The sequence below is a fragment of the Trichechus manatus genome, unplaced genomic scaffold (genome assembly GCF_000243295.1).
Source record: "Trichechus manatus latirostris isolate Lorelei unplaced genomic scaffold, TriManLat1.0 scaffold00268, whole genome shotgun sequence".
In the NCBI taxonomy this organism is placed as follows: domain Eukaryota; kingdom Metazoa; phylum Chordata; class Mammalia; order Sirenia; family Trichechidae; genus Trichechus; species Trichechus manatus.
The window spans coordinates 111,522-130,382 of NW_004444204.1; the positions used below are offsets into that span (position 1 = coordinate 111,522).

Here is an 18,861-nt window from a genome sequence, read left to right on the forward strand (position 1 = left end):
TAACATGAGGCCAGAGTGATGCACAGACAAGTTAGACTGGTCGGAGCTCACCTACAGGAATGGTAGCTGGGAACTAGGAAGACTCTCTAGTGTTGTTCTGCTCTCCCTCTGACCTGAAGGATAGAAAGGAATGGTGAAAGGTAACTTAACCTGGAGAGTTGCTCAGCAGTGTTACTTAGGGTCTAGGTAACTAGGTAGTTCTTAATCTGAGGAACACCACTCAGAAGGGAAAAAGACCATTAGCTAAGCAATTTAAGAAGTGGGTTATAAAGTCCATTCTTTTCCTGTAAGAACAGAGAGGTATGAAATTTGGGTTTAACTATGAGTAGAAAGATGTAGAGGCAATATAAAAATTCTGATAAGCTAGAGAGATGACAGCCCCTTATCAAGGGGATTGGTAGAAAAGATACCCTAACTGAAAAACATGGGGAGAAAAAGGGATATTAGTTTGATAATTCTCATTCATAACCATGCTCTAGCAATGTTCAACATAGCGATCTCAAAAAAAAAAAAGAAAAAAAAATTCAGCTAATCTTAGAGGCTAACTCAACTGGTGAGAGGATGAGTGCTATTCAAGAAAAATCGAGAACCTCTATGGACGCTCCGAGGCTTATTATTTAGCCAGTAGGAAGGAAATGGATGACTCTCGAACATTAAGGCACCAAACTGGAGACAATGCTCTTTAGGGACCAATTCCAATTCATTTTCTCCTTGAAAACTTTGATTTTAGTAAATGTGTAACAGTTGAAGCTCCATTCCTTTTGGAATGTTATTTAACTTACCTGAATGGCTGGGGGTGAGGACTCTTGTGTGGCCTGAATCCCTATCATTTAGGGATGGTCTGAAAGAAAAAATCCCCTGTCCAGAGGAGGCAGATGAAGGTCTAAGAAGGGAAAATAGGAGCATCAGCAGAGAAAAGGAAAGATAAACATATTTAAGAGAAGGGTCTATACTTTTAGACCAGAGAAGAAAAACATCCCCTGCTTGCAACTGAAAATAAAATCAAATAATTCAGATGTAGATTAGACACGGTGCTATTCAACCCTCTCTTTTGTTTATGAGGCAGATTATACACTTCAGTGGTACAGGCTGGTGGAGAAGTAACCCCACGGCTGTGGGCAGAGTGTCAATATGAACAGACCCCAGATGAAAGGAAGCGTAGTGTTACTCACCTGTAACATAGGCTGTAAGTGGAAGCTGGTGAAGGGGTTTCTGTAAAGCATAAAAAAGCCTGTGAGATAACCCAGACTGGAGAAAAGATTCAGATATACTGAGTACTAGGGCAGAGTAACTGAAGGACAACATTTTAGTACCTATGTTAGGCTTGGGAACTAACGGCAAGTGAAAAAGTTCAAGAATTACCTAGCAGTGTCTCATAAAGGTGCTTCCCTTTCCCTTTTATAAGCCTGTGGACCACGATCCATGACTGCCTTGATATGCTATAATATACCTGCGCCTTGGTTTCCCCTCTGAGATGGAGATTACCAGGAAGACTGGCTAAATACAAAGGGTCACTAAATTGGTTAGGAGTGACATCAGCAAAAATATCTGCATAAGGACCTGTGAAGATTCTCTCTTCCATAAAAGGAATGAGAACACTGGCAAAAATTGTTAAACTTTTTCAGAACTCTGGAAATTAACTAAGGGCTTGCAGGATTCTAACCAAAACCAAACCAAACCCGTTGCTGTTCAGTCAATTCTAACTCATAGCGACCCTACAGGACAGAGTGGAACTGCCCCATAGGGTTTCCAAGGCTGTAATCTTTACGGAAGCAGACTAACGCTTCACTTAGCAGCCTAGCACTTTAACCACTGCATCACCAGGGCTCCTGTGCAGGATTGTAGAGACTGTTTGTTTATTCAAGAAAAAATGGCTGAATGTCAGTAAGAACTGCAAGCTTTGTGGTATTTTAACTTGACCTATTCTCATTTATTCTGCAACAGCCTGAAAACCAACAGCATGGCAGTCACCAGAAGGGGCAGAACAGGGCTGGAGATCCTTCCAGGCCTCATTCCCAGAGAACTGTCATTATTTGATCAGTATAGTGGTTCCCTGGAAGACCTCACTTGCAAGGGTGTCATTATTTGACCTGACTTGTTGCTCAGAGCTCACCAAATGGGAAAAAGCCTTTTCCCCAAGGATATTTGTTGAAAACAATCAAAGGCAATTGTTTAGGCTGCCAGAGGAGGTGGATATCACTTGAGGGAAACACTGGCTAACCAAAAGCGTAAAAGGAAAAACTGGGGAAGGAGCTGCCCATAGGGGCTTTGAAAAGCTCTGACATCCTTGGGACTCTAGAAGGCCATGTGCATGACCACGGCTGTGCACATGCTCAGGAAAGCCCTGAGAATGTTCTAAACTCTCACTTCAGGCTGTCTTTCAGGCTCCACACAAGAAGTAAATGAAGGTTAAGGTGGAGTTGTCAACCACCTGGATGAGTATTGAGGGCACGAACCAAAACACACAGAGTTCCTTGGCAAAGACTAGGAGACTTATTGATTCTCAGTGTTTAAAGAAATCTCTGTCTAATTATTAGCTAATCACTAAGCTAACTGAGTAGAGACTTCAGTGGCCACACATGTAAAAGAATAAGAACTTTACAAAATCAGTTTAAAAATTCACTAAACAATAACAACAAAAAAACAGCAACAACAAACCTAAGGAAGGGGTAGAATCTAATTTCTACAGTTGCCATGTTATATTATTTAAAACGTCTAGTTTTCAACAAAAAAATTATGAGACATGGAAAAAAAAAAACAACTCAAGAAACTATAGCCCATACATAGGAAAAAAAATCAACAGAAAATGTCCCAGAGACAGCCCAGGCATTGAACTTACTTGACAAAGACTTTAAGTTGGCTATTTAAAGTATGCTCAAGGAACTAAAGGAAATCACATCTAAAGCACTCAAGGGAAGTATTAGAATGGTGTCTCACCAAATAGAGAATATTAATAAAGAGAAATTATACAGAAAGTAACCAAATAGAATTCCAAAGTTGAAAATTATAATAACTGAAATGAAAAATTCACTAGAGGGACTTATCAGCAGATTTGAGCAGGCAGAAGAAAGAATAAGCAAACTTGAAAATAGGTCAATTGAGATTATCCAGTCTGAGGAACAGAAAGGAAAAAAGAATTAAAAAAATGAACAAAACCTTGGAGACCTTGATGGGATACTATCAAGCATACTAATATATACATAATGAGAGTTCTAGAAGGAGAGAAGACGAGGGAAAGGGGATGAAATAAATAATGGATGAAAACTCCAAACTGGATGAAAAACAATAATCTACATATCTGGGAAGCTCAACCAACTCCAAGTAGGATAAACCAAGAGATCCATATCAAGACACATCATAAACTGCTGAAAGACAGAATCTTGAAAGCAGCAAGAGAGAAGCCACTCATCACATACAAAGGATCCTCAATAACACTGATTTTTCATCAGAAACCAAGGAGGCCAGAACACAGTAGGATAACATAAAGTGCTGAAAGACTGTCAACCAAGAATTCTATACCCAGCAAAACTATCCTTCAAAATGAAGACATCAAAGTATTCTCAGATAAACAAAAACTGAGAGAATGTGTCACTAGCAAACTTGCCCTAAAAGAAATACTAAGGGAGTCCCTGAAGCTTAAATGAAAGGACACTAGATAGTAACACAAATCTACTTGAAAAAAATAAAGAGTATCGGTAAAGGTAAATAAACCAAAAACCCAAACCCACTGCTGTTGAGTTGCTTCCAACTCATACAACTCCATACAACAGAGTAGAACTGCCCTACAGGGTTTCCAAGGCTGTAATCTTTACAGATTCAGACTGCCACATTTTTCTCCCACAGAGTGGCTGGTAGGTTTGAACTGCTGACCTTTCGGTTAGCAGCCTACTGCTTAACCACTGCGCCACCAGGGATACTTATAAACGTAATTACATAGATAAATTTAAAGGACAGTATAAATGTATTTTCTGTTTGTAACTTTTTTCTCCTATCTGATTTAAAAGACAACTGCATAAAGCAATAACTAAATCTGTGTTGATAGGCACACAGTTTTAAAGATGTAATTTGTATTGATAATAACAGAACAAAGAAGAGGAGACAGAAAGGAGCTATATAGTTTTTGTATACTACTTAAATTAAGTTGGTATTAATCTGAAGTAGGTGATTATAAAATTAAGATGTTAATTGTAATCCCAGGGAACCAATAAGAAAATATCTAAAAAATATAGTAAAAGAAATGACAAGGGAACTAAAATGGTGCACTAGAAAATATCTGTTTAACACAGAAGAAGGCAATAATGGAAAAACTGAGGAACAAAAAAGATATAAGACATATAGGAAACAAATAGCAAAATGGCAGAAGTCCTGGCTTATCAGTAATTACATTAAATGTAAATGGATTAAACTCACCAATTAAAAAGCAGAAATAGGCAGAACAAAAAGCATGATCTAACTAGAGACTCACTTTAGATTCAAAGACAAATAGGCTGAAAGTAAAAGGATGGAAAAAGATATTCCATGCAAACAGTAAACAAAAGGGAGCTGTACTGGCAATTTTATATCAGACAAAACAGACTTTAAAACAAAAATTGTTAATAGAGACAAAGGAGGACATTATCTAATGATTGAAGGATCAATCCATCAAGAAGATATAAACATACATGCACCTAACAACAAAGCCCCAAAATACATGAAGCAAAAACAGACAAAAATAAAAGGGAAAACAGACAATTCAACAATAATAGTATGAGACTTTCATACCTCACTTTCAATAACAGATAGAAGAACTAGACAGAAGATCAGCAAATTTGAACAACATTATATACCAACTAGACCTAACAGACATCTATAGACCACATCACCCAACAATAACAGAATACACAGTCTTCTAAAGTGCACATGAAACATCTCCAGGATAGACTATATATTAGGCTGTAAATTTTAAAAGACTGAAATCATACAAACTATGTTCTCCAGCCACAATGGAACAAAATTCGAAATCAGTAACAGAAGGAAATTTGGAAAATTCATATATACGTAGAAAGTTAACAACACAGTATAGCCAATGAGTCAAAAAAAAAAAATTACAAGGGACATTAGAAAATACACTGAGATGAATGAAAATAACAACACAACATACCACAGTGAAAGCAGTGCTAAGAGCAAAATTTATAGCTGTAAAATATACATTAAAAAAGATAATCTTGAATCAGTAACTTAATTTTTCACCTTAAGCTAGAAAAAGAAGAGTAAACTAAACCCAAAACAAGCAGAAGGAAGGAAATAATACAGATTAGAGGAGAAATAAATGGAATAGAAAATAGAAAAAAAAATCAACAAAACCGAAAGTTGGTTCTCTGTAATAATCAACAATATTGACAAATCTTTAGCTAGACCTATCAAGAAAAAAAGAGAGAAGACTCAAATTACTAAAATCGGGAATGGAAAGGGGGACATTACTACCAATCTTACAGAAATAAATTGTCTAGAACATCTACATTTTTCAAAGGGGTGAATGTGGAGGAACTGGAAAGAGGCTATTTGGTAAATTTCAAAAATGGTAACCCACAAAGAGATTTGCGAGTTTCAAGTTTGCTTCTTGTGAAAAAAAGGGAAAACCTCTCTGATAAGTATTCTCTAGGGACTGGATAATGCCCTCGAAAACAGTAATAACAGCAGTAGTTCCAAGGAGAAAGATACAAGAAATTAAATGGACCCAAAATATTTCTTCATTGGAATACTTTTATGTTTACTATACAATGAAGAAGCCAGTACACACCCTTCAGGCTAATTGGCATCTAGCTAACCTTCTTTTCAGACCCTAACTTCTACTGCCATCTTGTGGCAGTGTTTAAAATCCAAGTCAATTATTTTACTCAAAAGCTGTGCTGGTCTCCTGACCAGAGGATTTCAATGACTTCCTAAGTGCTTACATTTTTATTTTCCCCTTATCAGTCTGAGAACATAAATATCATTATTTAAAAACATGTAATATATGCCTGGATACCTGGTGCCACTGACTGGAAAGAACAAAGTGAAACAGCTTATGCACAGAAAAACAGACTGTTTAAAATCTGCTGACATGTGTACCGACTATGTTGGTTTCTGACACTTCCTTCTCACCAGTATAACAGTCTCTGGGAGTGCTCCTTCCCTGCAGGCCTCTAACTCCCTGCTGGACAAATAGTAAACATCAGTTAATAAATATATCCCAGTTCCCTGGCTTTCCATACTCCCTCCTATTTCTCTATATCTGCACATTTAAGCATATGTTGTTCTCTCAGGGTGGGCAAGTCAGTCAAAGAAGGACCCACACTTTACTACTTTCAAAACAAACACAATGGACACTATTAATTCAGTCCTTGAACACTCCCACTGCTTTTACCCCTATATTCAGTCTCTGTGTTAGCTTCTAACATCAGGTCTCCATTGCTAAAAGAATAAAAGGTAATAAAAGGTTCAAGCAATGGTATCAGATACTTATGCCAAAACCAATAAAAGTTTAAGATTCTTGCCTTAAACCTCCGCTTTCCTTCAGCATTAGAAACCTAAATTTGGAAAGATAAGGTGAATATTACTTACTTGTCCCAAGCTACCAAAGCTAGCCACTCCATAAGGGGTAGACTCCACTGAGGAGGACCGACTGTATGAGGTGAAAAAAAACAAAAACAAATTAAAAAACTGATGTTAAACTTCTACAGAGACACAAGGTCTCCTCAGTCCCAATCTCAGCCACATCTAGGCTACAATGCCAGAAGCTATGCCACCAGTATTTCTTTCATTTTCCAACTTTGCCAACAGTTTTAATGTTGCTGTGCAGGCTTTATACTCACCTGACCACTTGGCTGCTATGCTGAGAACTGGGTCGTGGAGTAACTGAAAGAGAATAGACAGCAGAATGAAAAGTTGCCATAAATGGCACAACCTCCCTTGCCTCACCAATCTGTTGGCCTGCCTTTCCAAGTGGCTATCTGGCTGTATGATGTTTTCATATCATACATAGGATCAGGAAAATCACATTATAGTCTCTAAAAAGAAACCATCTTCCATATGGAGAAAGGGTATTTATTCATCTCACACAGGTATTTGGGAAAAAAAAAAATTCTCTACCTGACTGTGATGGGGAGGTGATGCCCACTGGTCGAGGTGTGGTTGACCTGCAAGAAAAAAAGAAAGAGGCAACTCTTATTTTGCTAAGCAGAAGTTAAGTGCCACCTCAGAGGATCAATCAGACCATTGTTTACAGAAATAAAAGCCTCCTCTCTGAGTACAAGTTGCTTACTTTCATATATTACAGGCGTCATCCCAAAGACATGGAGGCAAAGTTTCCACATGAGACACCTTTGTTCTTCAACCGTCTGAGTGAAACCTTCTCTATTTCTCTATTTATCATACAGAAGCAGTTCTGAAATACTCCCTTCTTCCCTCTCTTGGTGCCTTATCAATTACTTTCAATCTCACATATATCTATCCATTTGTCCATCCATACACGTACCCACCATTCCCTCACTCCCTCCATCCTCTTATCAGTTATTTAGTGCCCAACGTGTTCTAGATCCTGACATTACGAATATAACTAGAATAAGTTTCCTATCTTTGAGAGGCACAAGGCTATAGTAGGGGAGACCAAAAAAAAAAAAAAAAGTAATCAGAGCAATGTTTAAGTGCTATAATAGGAGTATCAGGGGTACAGAAGTATGAAAGAACACTACTGTAACTTTTGTGAGGGCAAGATCCATGTCTCTTTTTATCCACCAATGCAGGGCTGATATTAAAAATATTTAATGATTGGTAGGGCACAGGCCCACCATTTGTCTGTTTGTTGTACTGTGGTGGCTTGCGTTTGTTGCTGTGATGCTGGAAGCTATGCCACCAGTATTTCAAATACCAGCAGGGTCACCCATGGTGGACAGGTTTCAGCAGAGCTTCCAGACTAAGACAGACTGGGAAGAAGGACTTGGCAATCTACTTCTGAAAAAATTGGCCAGTGAAAACCTTATGAGTAGCAGCAGAACATTGTCAGATATGGTGCCAGAAGATGCGCCCCTCAGGTTGGATGGCACTCAAAATATGACTGGGGAAGAGCTGCCTTCTCAAAGAAGAGTTGACCTTAATGACATGGATTGAGTAAAGCTTTCAGGACTTTCATTACCTGATGTGGCACCACTCAAAATGAGAAGAAACAACTGCTAACATTCATTAGTAACTGAAATGTGGAATGTACAAAGTGTGAATCAAGAAAAAGTGAAAGCAGTCAAAAATGAAATGGAATGCTTGAAGATCGACATAAGTGAGCTGAAATGGACTGGTACTGGATACTCTGAATTGGACAATCATATGGTCTACTGTGCCAGGAATGACAAACTGAAAAGGAACAGCACTGCATTCATTGTCAAAAAGAACATTTCAAGATCTATCCTGAAATACAACACTGTCAGTGATAGGGTAATATCCATACGCCTACAAGAAAGACCAGTTAATACAACTATTATTCAAATTTACACACCAACCACTAATGCCAGAGATGAAAAAACTGAAGATTTTTTACCAACTTCTGCAGCCTGAAATTGATTAAACACATGATCAAGATGTACTGATAATTACTGGTGACTGGAATATGAAAGTTGGAAACAAACAAGGGTCAGTAGTTGGAAAATATGGCCTTGGTGATGAAAACGATGCGGGACATCACATGACAGAATTCTGCAAACCAACGATTTGCAAATGATCAAGCATATGATCAAGAACTGATGATGTTAACTGGACATACCTTTTTTTCAACAACATAAATGGTGACTATACACTGGATCTCCCCCAATGGAACACAGGAATCAAATCAACTACATCTGTGGAAAGAGATGATGGAAAAGCTCAGTATCATCAGTCAGGAACAAGGGCCAACTGTGGAACAGACCATCAATTGCTCATATACAAGTTCAAGCTGAAGCTGAAGAAAATTAGAACAAGTCCATGAGAGCCAAAGTCAAACCTTAAGCATATCCCACCTGAATTTAGAGACCATCTCAACAACAGATTTGATGCATTGAACACTAATGACCAAAGACCAGAAGAGTTGTGGAAGGACATCATACATGAAGAAAAAGGTCATTTAAAAAGACAGGAAAGAAAAGACCAAAATGAATGTCAGAAGAGACTCTGAAACTTGCTCTTGAACACAGAGTAGCTAAAACAAAAGGAAGAAATGATGAAGTAAAAGAGCTAAGCAGAAGATTTCAAAGGGTGGCTCAAGAAGACAAAGTATTATAATGACATGGGCAAAGACCTGGAGATAGAAAACTGAAAGGGAAGAACACACTCAGCATTTCTCAAGCTGAAAGAAATTAAGAAAAAAATTCAAGCCTCGACTTGCAATACTGAAGGATTCTACAGGGAAAATACTGAACGACGCAGGACGCATCAAAAGAAGATGGAAGGAATACGCTGAGTCACTGTACCAAAAAGAATTGGTCAATGTTCAACCATTTCAGGAGACAGCATGTGATCAAGAACTGATGATACTGAAGGAAGAAGTCCAAGCTGCACTGAAGGCACTGGTGAAAAACAAGGCTCCAGGAATTATGAAATACCAATTGAGATGTTTCGACAAATGGATGAAACACTGGAAGTGCTCATTCGTCTATGCCAAGAAATTTGGAAGACAGCTACCTGGCCAACCCGCTGGAAGAGATCCATATACATGCTTCTTCCAAAGAAAGGCAGAAATTATCAAACAATATCATTAACATCACATGCAAGTAAAATTATGCTGAAGATAATTCAAAAATGTCTGCAGCAGTACATCGACAGGGAACTGCCAGAAATTCAAGCTAGACTCAGAAGAGGATGTGGAACAAGGGATGTCACTGCTGATGTCAGACGGATTTTGGCTAAAAGCAAAGAATATCAGAAAGATGTTTACTTGTGTTTTATTGACTATGCAAAGGCATTCGACTGTGTGGGTCATAACAAATTATGGATAACATTGCAAAGAATGGGAGTTCCAGAACACTTAACTGTGCTCATGAGGAACCTGTACATAGACCAAGAGGCAGTCATTCAAATAGAACAAGGGGATACTGCGTTGTTTAAAATCAGGAAAGGTGTGGGTCAGGGTTGTATTCTTTTACCATACTTATTCAATCTGTATGCTGAACAAATAATCAGAGAAGCTGGACACGGCATCAGGATAGGAATAAGACTCATTAACAACATGTGATATGGAAATGACACAACCCTGCCTGCTGAAAGTGAAGAGGACTTGAAGCACTTATTGATGAAGATCAAAGACTATAGCCTTCAGTATGGATTATACCTTAATACAAAGAAAACAAAAATCCTCACAACCGGACCGATAAGCAACGTCATGATACATGGAGAAGAGACTGAAGTTGTTAAGGATTTCATTTTACTTGGATCCACAATCAACGCCCATGGAACAGCAGTCAAGAGATCAAATGATGTATTGCACTGGGCAAATCTGCTGCAAAAGACCTCTTTAAAATGTTAAAAGCAAAGATGTAACCTTGAGGACTAAGGTGCACCTAACTCAAGCCATGGTATTTTCAATTGCCTCATTGCATGTGAAAGCTGGACAATGAATAAGAAAAATGGAAGAAGAACTGATGTATTTGAATTGTAGTGCTGGTGAAGAATATTGAATATACCATGGACTGACAGAAGAACAAACAAATCTGTCTTGGAAGAAGTAAAGCCAGAATGCTTCTTGGAAGCGAGGATGGTCAGACTTCGTCTCACGTACTTTGGACATGTTCTCAGGAAGGAGCAGTCCCTGGAGAAGGACATCATGCTTGGTAAAGTAGAGGGTCCATGAAAAAGAGGAAGACCCTAAATGAGATGGATTGACACACTGGCTGCAACAATAGGCTCAAACATAGCAACAATTGTTAGGATGCGGCAGGACCGGGCAGTGTTTCATTCTGTTGTACATAGGGTCACTGTGAGTTGGAATGGACTCAACAGCACATAGCAAAAACAACACAGTACAGGCATCAACCAATTAGAAAGAACAGGTGATGTACACCCAGTACCTAATATGGTACTTGCTAAACAGTGGGCACTTAGTTAGCATTTATTGAATGAATGAGTAAAATACCTAAACCAAAACCAGTTGCTGTCGAGTTGATTCTGACTCATGGTGACCCCATGTATGCAGAGTAGAACTCCATAGAGTTTTCAAGACTGTGACCTTTTGGAAGCAGATCACCAGGCCTTTCTTCCAAGGCATTTCTGAGTGGGTCTGAACTGCCAACCTTTTGATTAGTAGCTGAGCACTTAACCATTTGCGCCACCCAGGGACTCTCACAGAACATCTAACTCTGCCTAATAAAGTCGTCACAGAGGGAATGACATGTGAGTTGAATTTTGAAGGATGACTAAGATTTCATAAGGGTGAGCATTACATTCAAGATTTTACTTCAGCAGTTTTTAGTGGGTAACTCTTTCTCTGAGAAATGACAAATAAATTCATCAGCCATTTTCCCCACCTCAGAGCCCACACAGGAGTTACAAGCAGCAGTCAAAAAGAATAGAAATTTTCTGTTAGTATGCGACCTGATAAAACTAACCTGCTTCCTTGGTATCGACTTGGAGATTCCTGTAGGTGAGAGAATGGGAATGAAGGAAGCTGCAATCACTGGATCTCAGAACCTTACTTGGCAGATAACTGCAATGCTCCCCTGTTGAGGTTACTAAGATTCCCAGTAAGAGAAAAAATAACAGCAGTGTTTCCTCAGGAAATTATTAGCTGTGGGGGAATAAAATTTTACTTTCTCTTCATAAAAACACACTAGGAATCCCTGTAGGCTGACATATGTGGGAAAATATGGAGAGTCTCAGGGGAGAGCTGAGAAGAAAGGAAGAGAACAGTATTAAAACACAGAAGAATAGTTACAGGAATGGGATAAATAGGGAAATTATACAAACACACAGAACATTCTTAGGAAGACAGGAAATGCCTAGGAAGTACAGTGTGAGGGAGAGGAGAGCTATCTTGGGGTTCTTGAAGAGAAATTTTAAGTTGCAACAAATGTCTCTTCTATAACAGAGTTTCCCAACTGGTATGCCATGACTCATTGATGTTCAAGAATGGGTTACAAGCATGCTAAGATATTGACCCTTTCAGCACTCCGAGGTCTTCTGTGACTTCTCCATTTACTACAGTGTGCTTGTTGTACAAACGGTATCAATCTCTATATGTGCCACGATGTAAAAAGGGTCTGGAAATACTAAATATAGTTAGTAAGGCACAGGCATTAACCAATTAGAAAGGACAGGTGATGTACACCTAGTTAGCCAGGTAGGTGGGAAAAGTAGGAAAGAAAATAATAAAGGAAAATTTATTTCATTCACCTTTAGGATGGCTAGAAACTTCTTCAGTTCTTCATTCTCCTTCCTTAAGACTGATAGTTCTCTAGGCAAAAAATGGAAACAACCAGCTCCAGCAGGTCAGTGGGATTAAAAAACCTATTTGTATTATTATTATCAACATTTAGTGAAGCTTACTGAGAGATCCTTACCCCTACCTAAGGAATTTCTATCAGAGATGTGGTGATTCAAGGATACAGTAGTAGGGTTCTGAAGGTGAAAAAATCAGCAAGACAAAATAAGCAGTCACATAGTATGATTTCAAGGGAGCCTGCATGGAATTCCATTTCCTCTCCACACACACCCCTGCCTGCTGATGCCTGAAAACTTCCATCAAGAATTCCATCTTTTAGCTTAAGACTTCTAAAATATTTCCTCCTAGAGGTAACATTTTAAATGTTATCTCTCATTTTTATAAGTGTGAATAAGCTATATCTGAGTTCTCTGAAGAAGCAGTTTTGATGGGGGAAGGAGATAATGAAAGCTATAAAGTGAGGAGGACCCCCGAGGGAAGAAAGAGAAAAATAACTGGGGGTTGAAGGGACCAAAAATTCTTTCCCTGATTTTCCCAAGACAAACACAAACACACATAGGGCAATTTTCAGGAAATAAGGCTTACAGTTTCTCTAAAAGAAAAATGCTATGTGAGGATTTGATCTGTCACTTACTTGTCCTGGCTGGCCACTGTTTGCTGGGCCTCCTGCATGTCTGCTTCTAACTTTGTAATTCTATGCTTATAAAAGGCGATGAGGAGATCTGTTTGTTTCTTCTGAAAACGCCATACCTACTAGGGAAAAACAGGCCTTTGACATACAACCATATAACTGCTTTCCCCTCACTTCCAGCAACAAAGGGAAATCCATCAATTCATACTTTATTACAGCTCATTTTTTCTAATTCACGACTCCCTAAAACTAGAGTGTTCAGTACTAGGGAAAGCTGAAACTGGTCATTCCCAAGACACTGACTTTCTAATATCTTAATAAGAATTGTTCTGACATACAGTGGTCCTTTAAAAATATAAACTTTCATTCTGAGCAAGAAGACTGAGACCCAAAAACACTTTTTTTCAAGCTCAGAACTAGTTCTGATCTAACTTGTCCACTATTAGTTTGGACTCAGCTTCTATATTCATAACTATTACAGAGCTCTGGTAACTCATTTACTTTCCTCAGAACACTCACACCAAGAGTCACTTTCAGGCTGTTTATGCTGCTACAGTAAGGGGTGAAGAGGCACAGAAGGGGATTACCTATTCCTGAGTTTTATTTCTGGGTATGAACAAACAATTTTATCTTTTGCCTCGCTTTATCATTTGATATAATGATGTGCCTGTCACAGGATAGCTGAAATGATCAAAAGTTAATATTTAGAGAGTGTTTTAGCTTTGTCAGGCGCTGCTTTTGAGTACACAGCAGTATTTATGTCTCATCTGCTTCCTCCCTACTCAGACTATAAACTTCGCATCTAGGGTGCTTCCCTGGATCCTGGTACTCTGCTCGTAAACTTTTTCTTTTCACCTAATTTTCAAGTTGCTTTTGCCACTGGACTCTTTCCTTTACACTCGAAGACAAACTGAACTAGTTTTAGATAGATAAGACTTTATCTTTTGTGAAACTAACTTCCTCATTTCACAAAATCTAAAGGTCTTAATACTTTCTAGCTATATCACAGGATAAACATATAATTGATGAAAAGAAATTTCTTTATAGAAGCAGTCCAGCTAAAAGATGAGGAAGGAATGACAGAATTAGAATATTACTATTTTGCAACTCCTAATTAATGGATCTATGAAAAGTTCATCAATGGCTACCGTCATACAAAATGAGAAACAGAAGACCATTATCTCTTGATGAAACAAAACACTGATATAATCTTGACAAAACATCCCTAAGTGATTCTGATTAAGCCTAAATCTACCTATTAATTTACAATACAGAGGGCAGAGGAGCAGATTAAATGACTTCATGGGCATACAGTGAACAAAATCCACATTAAACAATTCTACAGGACAAAAGAACATTTCCTTCAACAATAATAAAAATAAAATAAAAAAAGAAATGAGAAGATATGTATACATTAAAAGAGTCTTAAGAGACACAACAACCAATGGAAATATATACTCCTTATTTGAATCCCAATTCAAACTTCAAAAAAAAATCATGGGAAAATGTGAACCCTGACTAATTGATACTACTAAGGAATTATTATTTTAGCATGACATTGTAGTTATATTTAATAAAGGAGTCCCCACCTTTTAGAGATACACACTGAAATATTTACAGATTGAAACAATATATCTGGTATTGCCTTCTAAACAATCTGGGTGGAGTGGCAGGAGATACACGTGAAGGAAAATTGGCCATGAATTGATAACTGTTCAAACTGGGTAATGGATACATGGAGATTCATTATACTAGCCTATTCTTAGATATTTGTTTGAAATTATGTATGATAAAAAGTTTTAAAAACTATTGGTCATTGATCTTTTTTGTTTGGTATTTTTGAGAAGGGGTAGGAAGAATTATTGTCTTTTTACTCAACAAATCTTCACTGGAAACTTAATGCTAGGCATAAGAACTGGAAATGCTAAGATGAGCAGTACAGGTTCTTGCCCTCTAGTAGTGGCACAGTATAGCAGAAGAGACAGACATGTGAACCAATAATAAACAAACACAACGTGATATGTATAACAGAAAAAGTATGTACAAAGAGTAGAAGTAACAAAGATAATTTAGCAAACTGATAGGATACCCTGGTGGTGTAGTTGTTAAGTACTACGGCTGCTAACCAAAAGGTCGGCAGTTCAAATTCACCAGGTGCTCCTTGGAAACACTATGGGGCAGTTCTACTCTGTCCTATAGGGTCATTGTGAGTTGGAATCGACTCAACGGCAATGGATTTATAGGACAGAGTAGAACTGCCCCATAGGGTTTCCAAGGAGCAGCTGGTGGATTTGAACTGCTGACCTTTTGGTTAGCAGCTGTGCTTTTAATCACTGCGCCACCGAGGATCCAAAGACAATTATTAATTCAGTCTTTGAAGGGTGGTAAGTCAGGAATTCCAGGGAGTGAGGTATGAAACTATATGGTATGTACTGCCGACAAGTAGATCTACCTTACAGATTAGATAATAAATAACCTCAATATAATATATATTGGTATATAAGATGTGGAGTGAGAGTTGTAGATGAGATTGGAAAGGTTATAAGGAACCAATAATTAAGAGAACTAGGTATCACTCTGAGGAGTCTGGAACTTAGGTGATGGAAAGGCATCAAACCGTTTTAATGAGGCAGTTCTATATTCAGATTTTTAAATGAAACAGATTATTGTGGTGGGTCAAGGAGAAGAGATTTGAGCAAGAAAGAACCCTGAAAATGCTTATCAAAAGTAATTAGAGGACTAAACCAGTTGCCACTGAGTCGATTCCAACCCACGGGGATCCCATGTGTGTGCCAGAGTAGAATACAACCAAACACTTTGAGGGACACAGTAGCAGGGACAGGAGTCTGGGGACCATGACTCCATAGGATTTTTTTTTTTTTTATTGTTGTACTTTAAGTGAAAGTTTATAATTTTAGTCTCTCATACAAAAATTTATACATACATTGTTATGTGACCCTAATTGCTTTCCCTATACTGTAACAGCACACTCCCTTCCAGCCCTGATGTTCTGTGTCCATTCAACCAGCTCCAGACCCTCTCTGCCTTCTCATCTCACCTCCGGACAGGAGCTGCCCATTTAGTCTCACGTATCTACTGGAGCTAAGAAGCACACTCTTCACGAACATCATTTTATGTCCCATAGTCCAGTCTAATCTGTCTGAAGAGTTGTCCTTGGGAATTTTTTTAGCTCTGGGTTGACAGAGAGTCCGGGGGCCATGCTTTCTGGGGTTCCACCAGTCTCAGGCAGACCATTAAGTGTGGTCTTTTTACTAGAATTTGATTTCTGCACCACACTTTTCACCTGCTCCATCAGGGACTCTCTGCTGTGTTCCCTGTCAGGGCAGACACTGGTGGTAGCCAGGCACCATCTAGTTCTTCTGGTCTCAGGCTGATGCAGTCTCTGGTTTATGTGGCCCCTTCTGTCTCTTGGGCTAATACTTTCTTTGTGACTTTGGTGTTCTTCATTCTCCTTTACTCCAGGTGAGTGGGGACCAATTGATGCATCTTAGATGGCCACTCATTAGTTTTTAAGACTCTAGACGCCACTCACCAAAGTAGGATTCAGCACATTTTCTTAATAATGTCAGCTGACCTAGATGTCCCCTGAAAGCATGGTCCCTAGACTCCTGCCCCTGCTACTCTGTCCCTCGAAGTGTTTGGTTGTATTCAGGAAACTTCTGAGCTTTGGTTTGGTCCAGTTGTGCTGACTTCCCCTGTAGTGTGTGCTGTCCTTCCCTTCACCTAAGATAATTCTTGTCTAATATCTACCTAGTGAATAACCCTCTCCCTCCCTCCCTACCCTTGTAACCATCAAAGAATGTTTTCTTCTGTGTTTAAACCTTTTCTTGAGTTCTTATAATAGTGGTCTTATACAATATTTGTCCTTTTGCAATTGAGTAAATTTACTCAGCATAATGCCCTCCAGATTCCTCCACGTTATGTTTCACGCATTCATCGTTGTTCTTTATCGTTGCGTAGTATTCCATTGTGTTAATATACCATAATTTGTTTAACCATTTGTCCGTTGATGGGCACCTAGGTTGTTTCCATCTTTTTGTTATCGTGAACAGTGCTGCAATGAACATGAGTGTGCATATATCTATTCATGTCATGGCTCTTATTTCTCTAGGATATACTCCAAGGAGCGGGATAGCTGGATCATATGGTACTTCTATTTCTAGCTTTTTAAGGAACTGCCAAATCGATTTCCAAAGTGGTTGTACCATTTTACATTCCCACCAACAATGTATAAGTGTTCCAGTCTCTCCACAACCTCTCCAACATTTGTTATTTTGTGTTTTTTGGATTAATGCTAGGCTTGTTGGGGTGAGATGGTATCTCATTGTAGTTTTGACTTGCATTTCTCCAATGGCTAATGATGGTGAGCATTTCTTCATGTGTCTGTTAATGTGCCTGTTCATATCCTTTGCCATTTTTTAATTGGGCTGTCTTTTTGTTGAGGTTTTGCAGTATCTTGTAGGTTTTAGAGATTAGACGCTGATCAGATTTGTCGTAGCCAAAAACTTTTTCTCAGCCTATAGGCTGTCCTTTGACTCTTTTGGTGAAGTCTTTTGATGAGCATAAGTGTTTGATTTTTAGGCACTCCCAGTTATCTAGTTTCTCTTCTGGTGTTTGTGCATTGTTACTCATGGTTCGTATTCTGTTTATGCCATGTATTAGGGCTCCTAGCGTTGTCACTATTTTTTCTTCCATGATCTTTATTGTTTTCGATTTTGTATTTAGGTCTTTGATCCATTTTGAGTTCATTTTTGTGCATGGTGTGAGGTATGGGTCTTGTTTCAGTTTTTTGAAGATGGATATCCAGTTACGCCAGCACCATTTGTTAAAGAAACTGTCTTTTCTCCAATTAATGGACTTTGGGCTTTGTCAAATATCAGCTGCTCATAGATGGATGAATTTAAGTCTGGATTCTCAATTCTGTTCCATTGGTTTATGTATCTGTTGTTGTACCAGTACCAGGCTGTTTTGACTACCATGGTGGTATAATAGGTTCTAAAATCAGGTAGTGTGAGGCCTCCCAATTTGTTCTTCTTCTTCAGTAATGCTTTACTTATCTGGGGCCTCTTCCCTTTCCATATGAAGTTGGTGATTTGTTTCTCCATATCATTAAAAAATGCCGTTTGAATATGGATAGGGATTGCATTTTATCTGTAGATCACTTTGGGTAGAACTGACATTTTCTAATGTTGAGTCTTCCAATCCATGAGCAAGGTATGTTTTTCCACTTATGCAGGTCTGTTTTGGTTTCTTGCAGTAGCAACTTGTAGGTTTCACTGTATAGGTACTTTATATCTCTGGTTAAATTTATTCCTAAGTATTTTATCTTCTTGGGGACTATTGTAAATGGTATTGATTTGGTGATTTCCTCTTCGAAGTTCTTTGTTGGTGTAGAAGAATCCAACCGATCTTTGTGTGTTTATCTTGTATCCTGATACTTTGCTGAAATCTTCTATTAGTTCCAGTGGTTTTCTTGTGGATTCTTTGGGGTTTTCCGTGTATAAGATCATATCATCTGCAAACAGATACTTTTACTTCTTCCCTACCAATCTATTTCTTTTTCTAGCCTAATTGCTCTGGCTAGGACCTCCAGCACAAAGTTGAATAAGAGTGGTGATAAAGGGTATCCTTGTCTGGTTCCTGTTCTCAATGGGAATGCTTTCAAACTCTCTCCATTGAGGATGTTGGCTGTTGGCTTTGTATAAATGCCCTTAATTACGCTGAGGAATTTCCCTTCTATTCCTATTTTGTTAAGAGTTTTCATCATGAATGGGTGTTGGACTTTGTCAAA

At 38.5% G+C, this 18,861-nt stretch overlaps 1 protein-coding gene across 1 annotated transcript in view; it reads right to left on the minus strand.

Moving 5' to 3' along the window:
• Positions 1-51: 51 nt before the first annotated feature.
• The window catches only part of RNF212B (ring finger protein 212B), a 27,734-nt gene continuing 8,924 nt past the window's right edge, over positions 52-18,861 (minus strand). Inside the window, exons 4-13 of the mRNA XM_023724903.1 lie at positions 13,053-13,168; positions 12,370-12,430; positions 11,586-11,614; positions 7,111-7,157; positions 6,834-6,876; positions 6,583-6,643; positions 6,124-6,172; positions 1,173-1,212; positions 783-883; positions 52-113 (exon numbers count right to left, since the gene is read on the minus strand). Coding sequence (XP_023580671.1) covers positions 52-113; positions 783-883; positions 1,173-1,212; positions 6,124-6,172; positions 6,583-6,643; positions 6,834-6,876; positions 7,111-7,157; positions 11,586-11,614; positions 12,370-12,430; positions 13,053-13,168 — 609 coding nt within the window. The remainder of the gene's footprint in view (positions 114-782; positions 884-1,172; positions 1,213-6,123; positions 6,173-6,582; positions 6,644-6,833; positions 6,877-7,110; positions 7,158-11,585; positions 11,615-12,369; positions 12,431-13,052; positions 13,169-18,861) is intronic.